The sequence below is a fragment of the Pelodiscus sinensis genome, chromosome 12, assembly GCF_052426305.1.
Source record: "Pelodiscus sinensis isolate ZL-2025 chromosome 12, ASM5242630v1, whole genome shotgun sequence".
Lineage (NCBI taxonomy): Eukaryota > Metazoa > Chordata > Testudines > Trionychidae > Pelodiscus > Pelodiscus sinensis.
The window spans coordinates 50,116,797-50,133,879 of record NC_143063.1 but is presented as its reverse complement, the minus strand read 5'-3'; the positions used below and the strand labels follow the sequence as shown (position 1 = coordinate 50,133,879).

General features: G+C 40.9%; 1 protein-coding gene across 15 annotated transcripts in view; it reads right to left on the bottom strand.

Moving 5' to 3' along the window:
- Positions 1–17,083, bottom strand: part of NFAT5 (nuclear factor of activated T cells 5) — a 157,394-nt gene that overhangs the window by 65,723 nt on the left and 74,588 nt on the right. For 11 of the 15 annotated variants that reach the window (XM_006122230.5, XM_006122231.5, XM_025184223.3 and 8 more), the window contains one exon: positions 13,207–13,332. In XM_006122230.5, the coding sequence (XP_006122292.4) occupies positions 13,207–13,332 (126 nt within the window). Of the gene's footprint in view, positions 1–4,240; positions 4,352–4,635; positions 9,214–13,206; positions 13,334–17,083 lie in introns of those variants that run through there. The other 4 variants (XM_014573189.4, XM_075939776.2, XM_075939775.2 and 1 more) reach the window with 3 other exon arrangements.

Below are 17,083 nucleotides of genomic sequence, written 5' to 3'. Positions count from 1 at the left end.
GTTTCCTGTCTCAATCCAAGAAAGGACCTTCCCTCTTATCCCATGGCCATGTAATTTACACAAGAGCCTTTGGTGAGGGACCTTGTCAAAGGCTTTCTGAAAATCCAAGTATACTATATCTACTAGATCCCCCTTGTCCGCATGTTTGTTAACCCCTTCAAAGAACTCTAATAGATTAGTAAGACAGGATTTCCCTTTACAGAAACCATGTTGACTTTTGTCCAACAAATTATGTTCTTCTACATGCTTCACAATTTTATTCTTTACTATTGTTTCGACTAATTTGTTTTTAAACTTGCTTCCCAATAATTTCATTTGGTGACCCGTTAGTTCTTGTGTTATGGGAAGAAGTAAACAACTTTTCCTTATTCACTTTCTCCACACCAGTCATGATTTAATGGACCTCTATCCTATCCCCCCTTACTCCTCTCTTTTCCAAGCTGAAAACTCCCAGTCTTATTAATCTCTTCTCCTAACGCAGCCATTCCAATTGCCCTAATCATTTCTGCTGCCCTTCTCTGAACTTCTTCTAATGCCAAAATCTCTTTGAGATATGACTACCACACCTGCAAACAGTATTCAATATGTGGACATACCATGGTTTTATAAAGAGGCAAAACAATTTTCTCTCATCTTATTCTTTATAGCTTTCATAATGATTCCTAACAGTGTTTGCTTTTTTAACTGCTGCTGCACATTGAGTGGGTGTTTTCAGAGAACAATCCACAATGGCTCCAAAATATCTCTCGAGTGGTAACAGCTAATTTAGTCCCCATAATTTTAGATAGACAGACAGATAGAATTACGTTTTCCAATGTGCACTATTTTGCATTTATCAACATGAAAATTCATCTGCCTTTTTGTTGTCCATTAGGCTGTGTCCAGACTCAGGGTTTTTTTTTTTTTTAAAGTAGCCTTTTTTCGAAAAAACTTCATCTGCGTCTAGACTGCAGCCGCGTTCTTTCGAAATTAAATCGAAAGAACGCTGCTTTTCTTTTGACGGCGGTAAACCTAATTCCACGAGGAAGAACGCCTTTTTTCGAAAGTGCTCTTTCGAAAAAAGGCGTTCTTGAAAGCAAACAGGGCTTTTTAGAAAGAGAGCATCCAGACTCACTAGCTGATTTCTTTCGAAAAAGCGGTTTGCTTTTTTGAAAGTTCCGCATGCAGTCTAGATGCTCTCTTTCGAAAGAAGCTTTTTCGAAAGTATCTTTCGATAAAGCCTATTTCGAAAGAGGCTTGCAGTCTAGACATAGCCTAAGTTTTGTGAGATCCTTTGCAGGAATGGGCTGCAGATGAAGGCCCAGCTGGGGAAGGCAAGGTGAAGCTCCGCCCCTTCCCCAAGACCATGCCCCTTCACAGCAACTACCCGCCCCCTCCCCAGCTCCTCCCAACCGCAGCTCAGGGCCGGGGCTGCAGGGTGGCATGGCCCCAGCCCTTACCTGCCCCAACTCCCGGGCTGCCCCATGCCATGGCCCCAACACACACGCCTACGCTGCTAGGGAGTGGACTGCCGCACAGTACAACCCCAACTCCTCCAGGGCAGGTGAGCAGTACAGGCAGTTTTGGAAAGGCAAAGCCTTCCCTGGCCTACATGACCCAAGATCCATGTTTGAAGCTCTATACAGTCTGCTTTGGATTTACCTATCTTGAACAATTTTGTATCATCTGCAAAGTTTTCCACTTCACTGTTTACCTCATTCTCAAGATCCTTTATGAATATGTTGAATAGGATTGGTCCCAGTATGGACCCCTGAGGGACACCACTGGTAATCTCTCTCTCCATTCTGAAAACTGACCATTTATTCCTACCCTTTGTTTCCTGTCTTTTAATCAGTTATCAATCCATACCCCATGACATCGTACTTTGCTTAAGAGCCTTTGGTGAGGGGCCTTCTCAAAGGCTTTCTGGAACTCTAAGTACATTATATTCAACGGCTTCCTCTTGTTCACATGCTTGTTGATCCCCTCAAAGAACTATGGTAGATTGGTGAGGCATGATTTCCCTTTGCAGAAACCATGTTGACTCCCCCCCCCCAACAAATTACATTAATCTATATAGCTGACAATTCTGTTCTTTACTATGGTTTCAACCAGTTTGCCCACTACTGAAGTTATACTAACTGGCCTGTAATTGCCAGGATCACATCTAGAGCCCTTTTAAAACACTGGTGTCATATTAGCTATCCTCCCGTCATTTGGTACAAAAGACAGTTTAAAGGATAGATTGCAAACCATAATTAGTAGTTCCGAAATTTCACATATGAATTTTCAAAATTCTTGAGTGAATACCATCTGGTCCTGGTGACTTATTACTGTTTAGTTTATCAGTTTGTTCCAAAACCTCCTCTAATGACACCTCAATCTGGGACAGTTCCTCAGATTTGTCACCTAAAACGAATGACTCAAGTTTGGGAATCTCTCGCATCCTCAGCCGTGAAGACCAATGCAAATAATTCATTTAATTTCTCCGCAATGACATTATCGTCCTTGAGACTCCTTTAGCATCTTGATCATCCTCCGCTTCTGCAAATATTTCTCCATAAACATAAACAGATTGATACAAGACAAGCTGTTTTACACACGGTATATGCAATTCAAGTATAGTCTGTTCTCTTTCAGGCAACACAAAATGCACATTAATAGTCAGATGCAATTCTGTGGTTTGTAAATGAAAGAACCTAAACTAACCAAGAATGGAAACCTAAAATCTTTAGCCAGTGCTAGAATTTACAATTCATATCAAGAAATAACACCTATTTCTCAGACATATTTCTAGAAGGACTGATGCATAATTGCCAGTTGGTCATGACATCAGTTCACTCATGTCAGCTTACAACAGATTGAGAACTGCTCGTAAGTCCCAAGTGCCCATCTCACTTTCAGGGCAGTATTTTCATAGCCTCTTCTTTCTATGGATTGAAATAATTTAGGTTCTTTCTGAAAACAAAAAGCAGCCCAAAAGCAGGCAGTGGGAAAAAGGGATGCAATGCCTATCTGGAACAAATGCATGCTGCCAAATTCAGGGGCTGGTATCATGAAGAGTGGAAATGCATAGCTAAGAGCTTCCCCCATGTACAAATTAGTACAAGATTTTGTTTTAAAACAATTTGTCTATCAAAAAGGAAAGAAACATTAGTTCCTGAATTCCCAACTAAGGCCATGCTATATTGTATATTTCTATAGTCCTGTGAAGTCAAACAAGACTTTCTGCCTTTAAAATAATTATGGCAAATAGGAGGATCGCTGCTTGCTATGGAGGGACTTGCAATCTTCAGATACAGCTTACAGAGAGTCCATGAACCCCTTGTTCACACTCTTCACAAAAGGATTCACAAACACTCAAAAGAAACAAATGCCACACTACCAACATTTAAAACATTGCTGCTATCTTGAATGTGAATCTCATCCCACAGTAGAAACTGTAAAGTTTCAAGTGCCTCTATGTGATAAACTTTGCTTTTTCAAGTATTCCAACCTGCTGTCCATGAACAGCCACTATCGTCATCAAGACATTAAGAACTCTCCTTAACTGTCAGGGCCTAGCATGTGTGCCATGCTGTCTCTACTACAGTGAGTTGTGAAAACAATTTGTGACAAATGAAAATGCAACAACACACAGGGTAAAGTTTGGGACATTTATAAGTAAAGCCCTACTTAACTTGCAATATTGCGGAAATAGCTGATTCTGCGATATTAGGCTTTCATTGCAATTCTGAAAGCAGGGGCCCTATGCTCCTAGCAGCAGAAAATCATGGAAAGTAACAGACTTTATTTCTGCAAATAAGGTCCATTATTACTTTTTCAGTTTTCCGTGTCTTGTCTGCAACTCGGTCACAATTTTTGCACAATCAACCTGCAATTCAAGTAGGACCTTATTTATGGGCCTAATGCACAGAGTACAGCCCTCTACAAATATTATTTAAATACCTTACATTTTATATTGTTGGCAATATTTGACTTTCAGAATAAAGCAGAAGGATACTACATATAAAATTTCCAATATCAACCCTGGTGTTGCCAAAGGTTTAAAAATGATGAACCAGAACTTACAAAGTGGCTGCAAACCTGCTTTCAATTCCTCATATGTCAACTTTGGGTTTCTACTTTTTATTTTTAGTATTACTGATGTAAAGTCAAAAACTTCATAAAAAAGTTTAGTTTCAATCAGTATCAATCCACTATTTAGAAACAAAAAAAAGAAAGAAAAAGACTTATGAAGAAGTCTGAAAACAAGACCGACCTACACCCTGGGTGAGATTGGATGGGTTAAGTGTCTCTGGCACTATTTGTCTTCACTATTGACAGACACTGTCACAACCCACCACACGATGCCTGTCTCTGAATGGCGGAGCTAGAATGCAAGTTAAGTATTAATAGAGAAAACAACTAGCATCCCAGCAAATATAATCAAACAATCCAATTCACCAATTATTAAAAATGTCACAAAGATTCAAGATAGGCTAATCATTTTAATTTACATTAAGCCCCAAACAGTTTCAATTCCCTTACATTCCCATGCTGAAACGAGAAGTACTATGTACCTAGATTATACACATCATTCAATCTGCTTTTATATAAACAACCACCAATTATTTACAAACACAGTTAAGAGATATAAAACTAGTAATTTCTTACCTGGAACTTTTTGTTAGTGATTCTCCTCCACCAATTCAGTTTAGTAGGTTTTCCCACTCAGAGTTGTGTCAGAGGCAATCAAGCAAGCCATGCAGAATTCTACGCCTCCTCAGCTGCTCTTTTCCAGCTCTCGCCTTTCCTTTCCCCAACTTCCTGACATAGCCAAGCCATCTTAAAATGAATAATTGTGTAATGTCTTAACTGGTGGATCAGGACTATAACAAACATCTCCAGGTAGGAAACGATCTCTTGGCTCCTCATATCCACCAGTTCCTTCCAAAAATATAGTAATGTGCTGGACTAAGTGAGGTTTTTATAGAACTATGACAAGGAATTTCTCCCCAGGAAATTACACACTAGGTTAGTCTTCTTTCTCCTGTGCTTGCTTTTCCATTAGTCTGATAGTAAGAACTGGAAACTTTCATAATGAGCTAGGGCCAAACCTTCTTAATGGGTTGGCTTTATTGGCTATACAACAGTTAAGAGAAGGCAGAAAGCAACCTTGGACTACAAGTCTGCAACTAATTCCACCGTACTTTTAAAACTTAGAGGGAACAGAAGTCTCCATTAACTGGAAAGTGTGTTAATGAGAAACTCTCTTTTCTTCAGACTCTTCCAGTACATATCACCATTATACACATAGTTTGGAATGATGATGGAACACTCTTGCCTTAACAGTCTCCAAGCAAATTAGACATTGGCCTCTCCTGGACTGCTGGATCTATCTTCATAATAATGTGTACCTAGAAGCGACATACTGGGGAGTGCAGTTTAGAAATAGTTTGCTCAGAAATTATTTGTATTACAACAGTGCCCAGAGGCCCCAGCATGCTAAGCACTGTACTAACATATAGCCAGAAGCAAACTTTTGCCTAAAAAGTTTTACAGCGTATATTAACCTTGTAAAAAGAGAAGCTGTAGAGATTTCTTGGATGAAACAAACCTGCTGTAGATGTTTTTCCTCAAAGCTGTGCATTCTCTGAAGTTTGTCCCCCTGAAATTTCCTCCCCTGAAACATATGGAAAGGCACTTCCTGATCATTCATCTGTTGTCTTGTCAATGAAGTGATGGTTTTCTGCGTGACTATGAAACTCAAGAATTGAAAGCTTTTCAAGACATTGTACCAGACCAAAACCATTAATCTGATGAAGTGGGTATTGCTCACAAAAGCTTATGCCCTAATAATTGTTAGTCTCTGAAGTGTCACAGGCTTCCTTTTTTTGTTTTTTGCAGACACAGACTAACATGGCTACCCCCGAGACTTCTCAAACTTGCTATGTTAGCCCTCATATCTCCTTTCAAAATTCTGATAGCTGCTTCCAGATCAAAGGGAAGGACCAGTGTCTGACACTGGCTATGAAGTTCATCTAGACTAAATACAAGACATTTCTGCTCTAGGTAAATGGAAAAAAGCATAAGAAAAGATGATGTCCTGGGTCCAATTTTGCAAAGACTCAGTTTCCACTTTAAGTTTTATTTGCCTTTAACTGATTTGGATGTTTTAATCTGAGTATTACCCAAAAACTTCTTCAGTTTTATGGAAGAAGAAAATGAACCTAATCTCTAGTGTACAGCTGCAAGATGGAACAAGTGACTAATTGCAGAGCTTTTAATGGGCAGCAAAATATTTTCTGAATTAAGTGTACAAAAATGATTACCACAAGTATTATAGAGTATTCTCTCTCCACCCCTGAAAAGTTAAATTACATCTTTAAACCTGCTTCCTTGTGTACCTTAAAGAAAGGAACAGTCTATATATCCCTAGCTGTAATATAAATGTAACTTTTTAGCAACTACTACACTACAGCAGATGTTTCAATTAGCCCATGCCACAGACACAAACTCTTGAAGATCCTGAAGTATTCTTCCTTCTGTTTAGAATTCCACTTGCCACATAACACCTTGTACTGCGTGGATGACAGCTGACAATCACACAGATTGTCTTTAATTTTTTGGGTACGGAGATATATAAGAAGAACATGTATTGAGATATATCTTCAGGGAAAATTTGATCACCCAGGTCTAATATTATTCCCAAGACACCAATATCATTTGTGTTTGTATGTTGTTTGCACAAAAACATCACACAACCTGACTGACTGATTACTTCCTATATGTGGCAGATGTGATTTAAAAGCATTCTTAAACAAGCTTCAGGGAATGCAGTTTTTGTCCTAGGTGTTTACAGTAAGAAAACAAATTGATTGTTTTATTAGAACTAGGAAAGTTGAGATGGGAACTGAAAATAGCCAGAAAACCAATTAGCTACAGGAAGGTTGTCTATAATGGTTGAGAGGAAAAAATATGGAAGAAGGATCTAGTCCCACAATGGCAAAATGAGAACAAGAGATCAAGCAGAAATACTGGAAAGGAAGTGTTCCTTTCTGCACTCTGAAGAGCTGCAAACTGTCCTTTGTCAAGATTCTACAGCAGGAAGAAGGAACAGGACTCCAGCTGGCGGTCAAGACATTCCCTGGAGGTTTTCTGTGCAAGGGTAGAAAGGACTTTTTCGGAGAAAAGGTTCACCCTTCACATTTACTTTCAAAAAAGCAAGAAACTTACTTAGGAACAGGGGCGCTTGTATTTGAAGCATACCAAATAGAAGGTGACAGAGCATTTTTTACTTGCTACTAGAAAGGAACTCAAGAGAAGGGACTTAGATTAGCATTTTGAACAAAAAGATAAAGGTTTAAATCAGTTTTGTACAAATCCATGTCCTCCAATGTGAAAAATCTCATCAAATTGAGAAATCTGAATATCCCACCAAGGTTTATACCTGCTCATGCCAGCAACATCCAAAGTGTGATTTCCTGTAGCTCCAGCTGCTGGTCTATGTAAGTAATCACTCCAACTATAGCTTAGATCGAGAGTGCTTCTTCATCTGGGTCTGCGTCAAAAGATGCCAATAGGTGATCCACATTTCTTGTTGGAAATATGCTCAGACTAGCTCACGTTACTCTTTTTCCTACCCTCTGTATGAAGATGCTCCCACATGCATCAGTCTATACAAAGAGTTCACAATCTAGTCCCTAGTGCTGATGCATATAGGAAGTCCCTTTTTCTTCTATTTTCTGAATGTGTGATACAACTAGAAACCTGAGAAAGAAGCTGAGGATGTCAACGTTGCAGCACAAAATTCTGGATTCACAGTTGGTTATACTTGCCTGATTGACATTCAAAGAGTGGGTAAAACTCTTCATCTGAATTGATGAATAGGAGATACACATTGTACCACTTATATTAAAATTAATAGATGTGTTCATGAAAATCCAACTATCAAAATTCAGTTTCAACATTTTTAAAGTGACCTGTACACTTGTTAAACAATTGCTAAATACAGTAGTAGAACTAGAAGTCTGTTTCTGTCAGGCCCTCATAACTGAAAACAGCCCATCCTGCTCCTCCAAAAATCTGAAGAGTTAGCTGCAGCAAGATTTTTATGCAATGCATTTACATGGAACAAAACCTCAGAGCAAAGTACCTGATGGAAAATCCATACACTAATCTGATTTTCAGCCAGATACGGTGTCACCCTGTGACTAGGAAAGCAGAAAACAAATTCTGTTAAATCTTAAATTAAAAATTATTTCTGATCATTCCCTATGATTTAATCTTCTCATTGCTTCTAGTAAAGTGTACCTGCACTGTTATTTTTACACTATATACCAAAAAATGGGTCTAGCATTTAGTAACCCCCCCTCTTAAAAAATAAGAATTTATTTAATGGGCTCACGTACATTTGGAGTAGGTTTGGACTTACAACATTACAAAATACATTGTGGTTTTAGGATAAATAAGGTATCACACAAAAGATTTACACAAAACACTAGAAAGATTTAAGAACAAAACAGGCTTATGATAGTGGAACTCTAAGATTCCAAGGTCACCTTCCCTCCTAACTTTTCTGTTTCCTCAATGTCAGGCACTTGAATGTATGTCTGTGTTCTTTTACTAATCACTTTTCCTAAGAGATGATCAAGGTGAACAACCAATCTGTTTTTAATTAAACTATAGTGCATACACTCCCTCTTTGTCTCCCTACAATAGACACAGGGAGCCTAGACTGACCTCCCCAATTAACAGAATTGGAGCCTCATCCCAGTAGACTCCTTGCAGTGCAAGAGTCAGGAACATTTGAGACAGCTGCCTGAAGAGACTGCAACAACCCTAAGATAACTGGGGCAGACAATGCAGGAGTGAGTAGAATCTGACCCGGCACTGTCCCGCGGCTCCAGCAGGAGCCTGGGACAAGATCCCTGCCTACTGCGCCCCACATGCCACTCCAATCGGCTGGGTATAGGGGCCATGTGCATCTCTGCACACACCTGGGAAGGAGGGGGCTTCATGTGCTGCCCCTACCCGGAGCACAATCTTGCAGCTCCCACTGGCTACAAACCAGCCAATGGGAGCTGTCTGGGCCATGCTTGCAATGCAGGCAACATGTGGAGAGTTCAAGGGGTGTGCGGCTTGCAGAGATGCACATGGTCCCCACAGCCAGCCATTTGGAGTGGCGTAGCAGGCAGGCAGCCTACCTGAGGATCCTGCTAGCTGGGAGCCAACTAAGCCAATACCTGGGGCCTCTCCCCCTCCCACATACCCAACTCCCTTCCCCAGGTCACAACCCAAACCCTCTGCACCCTCATTCTTGCGCTCATACTCTTTCCCTGACCCTGCACTCTCTCCTGCACCAGGTCACACCCAGTGTTCCAGTGCTCTAAGCTCAGAGGCTCAGGGCAGGGTTGATTAATCACCAGTGAAGCTGTGCTAGAGAGAACACTGGTCACATCCCCTCCTTCACCAGAACTCCCTCCCAGACCCTACACCCAGTCACCTACCGCAAGCTGCCTTCTGCACGCAACCTCCATCCCAGACCCCACACCTCCTCCATTAATATCACAGAAGAGTGTGGACCTTGATCACTTACCAAATTTTTGGAGTAGCCCCCCATCAAAAATCATTGCCCATCTCTGCAATAGAGTGGTGCACCTAAAAAGGAACCTAAAGGGGAAGACTCTTCCTTCCAAAGACAGAGGAACAGTGGCCTTCTGACTGAAGCACGTGCGCTCCCTTTCCTTAGGAACTTGGAGAATTTTGAGTGTAGGAGGAGAAACAAACCACTCCTGCATGGGCATGGAGAGAGAAATGGAGAGGGCTGGGCAAGTGTAACCAACCACAACTGGAAAGTTGGACTCCCCTAGGAATGGGAGGATCAATCCCTCCAAAACAGTCAAAAGAAGGCATGTGTCATGCTGCAGGCAAGCCAGGTGTGGGCTCAAAACTACTAACTCCAGTCCTCAGTGCTAAATTCCCAAAGCTCCCACTGAATATGGATTACTGTGTTCCCCACCCTGCTGACGTTTGGTCAAGGGCAAAGGATGGGAGGCAGAGCTTCCAAGAATGCCCATCTCAGAATTCATCTCTTTGCTCTGGACAAATCTTAACATGTTCTGAGAAAGAGGGTCGCTGTATGCAAGAGACCGTAGGAAGGACAAGAGACGCAGGCTCCATCTCACCTCTGAGTGGCAGATCAGAAGTCTGCTTGGAGGGAGTGCAGCAAGTTCACTGACACTGATGCAGCAGCAGTGAGAGAATGTTCAGGGATCTCGTGGTAACACCAGGAGCGGCCCATGAGCCCAGGCAGACTAGGCGGTCGCCCAGGGCGGTGCCGGCCCGGTCACCTGATGATGACATCACGGCCATTGACGGCCGTGCAGGCGGGGGCGCCAATCACACCTTCTGCCTGGGGCGCCAGCTGCTACAGCCAGCCTCAGGCCGCTCCTGGGTAACACTACCAGACCACTGGGTCCATGGCAGAGCCTCACACTCACTTCTCCACTGCCTCCTATTGCTTCTGAGGGGGGATGTTTCTTCTCCCATTCCCAGCTTTGAACTGAGGCTGTCTGGTCTAAAAAACTTACCAGAAAAATCCAAGCAGTCTCTCCCAATCTTGGAGACAGAAGTGGTGTTTCTTCCCCCCACAACCTCTAAAACTGTTCCAAATTTGCTGGGGAAAGAAATACAGCCTCCTACATAGTTGGCTCTTTTGAGGAGAGAAGCCTTCTCCCAATCTATACCAGATGGTGGAGGCAAAGAGGAGAAGAACGCTACCACTACTGTGTATTACATGAATAGTAGATTAAATTGCACTATGTCTGTTTTACCCTTATGTTGACTCTGACTCCTGTCTCATCTTGAAACTGTAGCCTGTGATTTCTACGGGGGGGTCTAAAGGAATGTGTCATATAACTGTCACTGAAAGTTAATTAGATACAAGCACCTAACTCCCTTTGGATCCTTTCAAAGCCCTAAACAAACAATTTGGATTAGAGACCATCACAGTTGTTACATGTGCGCACAGCACAGTGGTGCAGATCACTTATTAGGGCATCAAGGGACTAATGCAACACTAAATTTGATCTTAGCTGTAAATACTTTTATGGCAGGTGACATCAGTAATGAAATCCACACTTTAATGTTTTATACAAATTTTTAACAAAATTTATGTGATCTAAGCTATTCAATTCCTTACAATCCAGCTTTTTAACTGAACCCTGTAAAATCTAAAAAGCCAGCTGGCTCACAATGCTGATACAGAGAAAGCTTCACCACAAAGTGCCATTAAAGACCCTTTTTAGTTCAGTGTACATCAAATCTTCTTCCAGTGTTTACAAATAAACTACTGATCTACATTATTCTCTTTCAGCTTTCTTTAAAGGAAATAACAGAAGGCCAGACTGGGTCAGACCAAAGGTTCATCTAGCCCAGTGTCCTGTCCTCTGACAGCAGCCAATGCCAAGGGCTTCAGAGGAAATGAACAGAACAGGTAATCAATCAATCAAGTGATCAATCCCAAGTCGTCCATTTCCAGCCTCTGGCAAACCAGGTTAGGGACACCATCTGTGCCCTTCCTTCCTAATAGACATTGGTGGGCCTGTGAATTTATGAATTTATCTAGGTTTTTTTTAAACTCTGTTATAGACTTGAACTATTGATGCTGCAGTGTAGCCCAAACATAGCTACACACACACTCAGCTTTTTAAAAGGATCTGGATTGACTGTCAGCAGAAAACCTAGTAGTAACAGACATTTAGTTCTGTTTAAACTCAAATGCTCAAATATTGCTTCAGTGAAGATGCAAGCATAATTAGCAGTTAAATTTCTTTGTGGATTTAACTAACAGTTTTTTGTAAAAATCTATGTTTCTGCAACAGTGTTTAGTTGTTGCTCTGCCTTTGAACCAGATTCATTATTAAGAACGGAGTTAAAATCTCTTGCATTTTAAAATCTCTTGAATCAAACACTTAAAATTACCACTTTTTATAACTGTAAAGACTTGCCAGTTCCACAGTACACAATTAAATCCACAGACTCAGATAAAATGTCTGGCAAAACATGAATGGTGATCAGTGCTGTAAAGTTTCTCCCCCAGATTTAAACCTTTCAGTGCCCAACCAGGAAGTCTGTTTACTACACTATGCACTTCTGGGAAATATTTTTTATAGAAGGTTAATGCACATGAATCTACAGAAAAAAAGCTGCATAATGCAGCTGCCAGCACACCCACTTCAAACATTAATTTTCTAGAACATCACCTGAAGCTCTACATACCTTCTCTCAAACGTAATATAATAGAAAGATTACAGGGATCCAATTTTTCAAAAAATCTCAGCCCATTAGGGAAGAGGTATAAGCCATAGGCACAATCATTGATTTGCCTTTTTGCTGAATTGAAGATGCTTACTAGTCTATACGGCTAACTAAAGAGTTTCTGCCTTGCAAGCCAGCACTGTGCCACACTCACAAACCAAAACGGTATCTTTAGCAATGGACTAACTCAACCTTATTTTTTTAAGAACAGAAATCGATAAGGGGAGGCCTTGTGATTTAAGTTTAAAATATTCTGCATTACATGATCTTAATGTTTTGTAAATAACACAATTTAAGTATCATGTCCCACACTTTCTTCAAGATGACATTTTATAAAAAGAAATGTGCTTAATGCTAAACTTAATTTAAATCTGACATTTTTGATAAATACAAAAATCATATTGACTAGTCAGTTATATTAATGTTTTAACATGCAATAAAATGATTACAGCACATGCAACAATAGAAAATATCTCATTGTGGTTTAATACTGAGAGCTTCTTCAGGCCATACAAAGGAAAACATGGTATTTTTCTTCCTAAATCCGGATAAAAGACTAAAGGCCAAAATACCATCTCATATTCTATCCTAGGTGGAATTCATTGTTTTACACACATTGATTCAGTTCAAAATTGGTGCTTACATCATCTGAAGACAGAGTGCATTCTAGGAGTTAATACATGCTTATATTGTTGAAGTAGAAAAAACACAGAATTAAATTTCTTGCTTTTACAAATATTATGCATGTAATGATTAAAGTAAAATTTATTGTAATGTATATCACTTAGTTTTATTGTTAGAAGTCTCCTAGAATGACCTCATTTTTTCATTATAGTCTCAAACTCCAAACTTTGCCAGCACTGTTCATGTTGGCCAGAATACTACACATCTTAAGGCTATAACTGAACAAAGTGGAATGCTTACCAGCAGCAACTACAGCTGGAGGAGGCGAACCTGCCTCACCACCACTTGTTTGGCTCATGGATGCTACAGATGTTTCTCTGGAGGGTGGTAACTGCAACTCCTTTGGGAGGAGGTCATAGACAGATTCTGAGAGATGAAAAAAAAGGAGAAAAGGGGTTTAAACAAACAGATCAACTGTAGTGTTTTGTAAACATAGATTATTTTCACAATTTTTAGCCTTGGAATACGGACCAGTGGCGTGGCATCTCAAGAAGCTTCACAGGAAGTTGCACAGAAAACATCTTGGAGATCACTACCCAACTTGATTAAAAAAATTAAACTTAAAATATACAAGTTTTCGAGACTGAGCAAATTTGCATTTTCTCTTTCAAGATACAAAGTGACCACCTATGAACCTGAAACACAGACTGGTGCCTTTGAAATAATGCAGAGGATGAAACCCAGAACAAATTACCTGACATCTGGAGATAAAACTACTCTAAGTTTTCAGGCAGTGGAAATAGCTTCAAGTGGAGAATAGATTAAGTTACAGGAAATAATGTAAAACATTCCTATTTAATAGATTTTTTTCACCATAATCAGAATTATGGTCACCACACGTCACCCCTTCCCCACTTCTCCAAAAAGAAATGTGTCCCAAATAAAGATACTATAAACTGAAAAAGTATCGGAAAAGAGGAAGAACTTCTAGAGATGCTGCTATTGGTAATCGCTTTATGTGGAAGGCCCTTAGACCCCACGGTAATGTACGGCAGTATAAATATTTAAGCATTTTTGTGAATGTATCTGTTGTGGAACAGCTATGGTTGATGCATACTAGATGCCTGACATGAAACCATCACAGCAAAGTTTAAGATGTTAAGTCAAAGTTAACACCACATTCACTCTTCTTTCCCATGTTTACTGCTGATTCTTTCCCATGTTTACTGTGGATAAGGGAAAAGCGGTGGATGTGGTATACCTAGACTTTAGTAAGGTCTCGCATGATATTCTTATCAATAAACTAGGTAAATACAACTTAGATGGGGCTACTATAAGTTGGGTGCATAACTGGCTGGATAACCATACTCAGAGAGTAGTTATTAATGGTTCACGATCCTGCTGGAAAGGCAGAACAAGTGGGGTTCTGCAGTGGTCTGTTTTGGGACCGGCTCTCTTCAATATCTTCATCAACGATTTAGATATTGGTATAGAAAGTACGCTTATTAAGTTTGCAGATGACACCAAGCTGGGAGGGGTTGCAACTAATCTGCAGGATAGGGTCATAATTCAAAATGACCTGGACAAATTGGAGAAATAGTCTGAAGTAAACAGCATGAAGTTTAATAAAGACAAATGCAAAGTGCCCCACTTAGGAAGGAACAATCAGTTTCATACATACAGAATGGGAAGCGACTGTCTGGGAAGGAGTACGGCAGAAAGGGATCTAGGGGTTATAGTGGACCACAAGTTGAATATGAGTCAGTAGTGTGATGCCGTTGCAAAGAAAGCAAATATGATTCTGGGATACATTAACAGGTGTGTTGTGAGCAAGACACAAGAAGTCATTCTTCCGCTCTACTCTGCGCTGGTTAGGCCTCAATTGGAGTATTGTGTTCAGTTCTGGCCACTGCATTTCAAGAAAGATGTGGAGAAATTGGAGAGGGTCCAGAGAAGAGCAACGAGAATGATTAAAGGTCTAGAGAACATGACCTATGAGGGAAGGCTGAAGGAATTAGGTTTGTTTAGTTTAGAAAAGAGAAGATTGAGGGGGGACATGATAGAAGTTTTCAGGTATCTAAAAGGGTGTCATAAGGAAGAGGGAGAAAACTTGTTCATCTTGGCCTCTGGGGATAGAAGAAGAAGCAATGGGCTTAAACTGCAGCAAGGGAGGTTTAGGTTGGACATTAGGAAAAAGTTCCTAACTGTCAGGGTAGTCAAACACTGGAATAAATTGCCCAGGGAGGTTGTGGAATCTCCATCTGTGGAGATATTTACGAGTAGGTTAGTCTATCAGGGATGGTCTAGACAGTATTTGGTCCTGCCATGAGGGCAAGGGACTGGACTCGATGACCTCTCGAGGTCCCTTCCAGTCCTAGTATTCTATGATTCTATGATTCAAAGGTCAACTATTCACTTATGATCACGCGATTATTTAAAATGAGCCTCACAATAAAAGCTGCCATTGCATTCAGACAATAAGAATATGCTATCAATCTACATAACAGTTTCAGAGAGGTAGCCATGTTATTCTGAAAACTTTAACAAAACAAAAAAAGGCTTAAAAAGCAAGTGGTCCTGTAGCACCTTAAAGACTAACAAAAAATATAAATTGTATCATGAGCTTTTCTGAGCACTTCTTCAGAACCCACTTCTTCAGATAAATATGGAGCAAGAGGCACAGAGGGTCAAATATAAAGCAGAAAAAGAGGGGAGAGGAAAAGGAGAAAAAACCCCACCAGCAACGAAAGTGTCTGTGCTAAATAAGGCTAATAGAGTAGGCTGTGACTGTCTGATATATTCAACACCCAAATGACATTAAAAGTAACAGCCCATCCAAAAAAATGTCTTTTTTTAGTCCCTGGCTCAATGTGTCAAATTTGCATATCAAAGCCAGTTCCTCAGTTTCTCTCTCTAGTTGGTTCCTGAAATTATTCAGTAAGAGAATGGCCACTTTTAATCCATCAGTTAGTGTCCTGGCAAGTTAAAATGCTTACCAACTAGTTTGTGTGTTACCATTCCAAGTATATGATTTGCATCCATTAATCCCTTGTCGCTGAGACTACCCAGTTTGGCCAATACACATGGCAGAGGGTCATTGCTGGTACTTGATGGCATAGATCACATTGGTGGATGTGGTGGCTTATATGGATAAGTCCTGTCGCTTGTATAGATTTGCAAACAGAGTTGGCACCCAGGTTTATTGTAGAGGTGGGTTCCTGGGTGAGTGTGTCTGAGGTGTGATGCATGGTTGCTGGAAATAATTTGTTTCCGGTTAGGAGGCTCTCTGTAGGTGAGGACTGGCCTGTCTCCCAAGGCCTGTGAGAGTGAGGAGTCATTTTCCAGGACAGGTTGTAGATTGTTAATGATGTATTGGGGGCCATAGATGATGACAAGTGGTGTTCTATTATTTTGTTTGTTGGGCCTATCTTGAAGAAGCTGATGCCTGGGTACTTGTCTGGCTCTGTCAATCTGTTTGTTACTTCCCCGGGTGGGTATTTTAGTTTTAAGAATGCCTGATAGAAATCCTGTAGGTATTTGTCTCTGTCTGTGGGATTGGAGTAAATCCAGTAATATCTTAGGGCCTGGCCGTAAACAATTGATCAGGTGATGTGTCCAGGATGGAAGACAGGCCCTAAGAGCTGCTGCAGCTCTGTGCTGGGACAGGCAGGAAGAGGTGGTACTCTATGCACCCGCCCAGAGCCCTGTCAGATGGCATTTAATTTAATAATCATGTAACTGCACCAAATCTTATAGGTTACATGATTTTCAATGGTCCCAGGGGGCAGGGCTGGCAGCCAGTGAATTCCCGGCCCTGCTCCCAGGGACCCCCCTGCCACGAGAGGGATGGCAGCAGCCTCTGTCTGCAGGAGGCCCAAGACCACTGTGGACAGGGCTGCTCCGGCATCCTACCTACCTGCCCTCCCTCTCCCCCGCCATGCTGCTGCCTCTGATGCAGAGGCAAACAGAAAAGGTACAGAATCACCAAATCAAGTACAGTCCTCAAAACTGACATAACTGAGTCAATATAGTCAGGTCAAGGAGAAGAATTTCTCCCTCCTCCTTGTAACAAACTTTTAGATACTTGGAAAACATATGTCCCCCTCAGTCTTCTCATCTCCAGACTCTAAACAAAGGGTGAAAAATTGTGAACACAAAAAGGGAAAGGGGAAGAGAA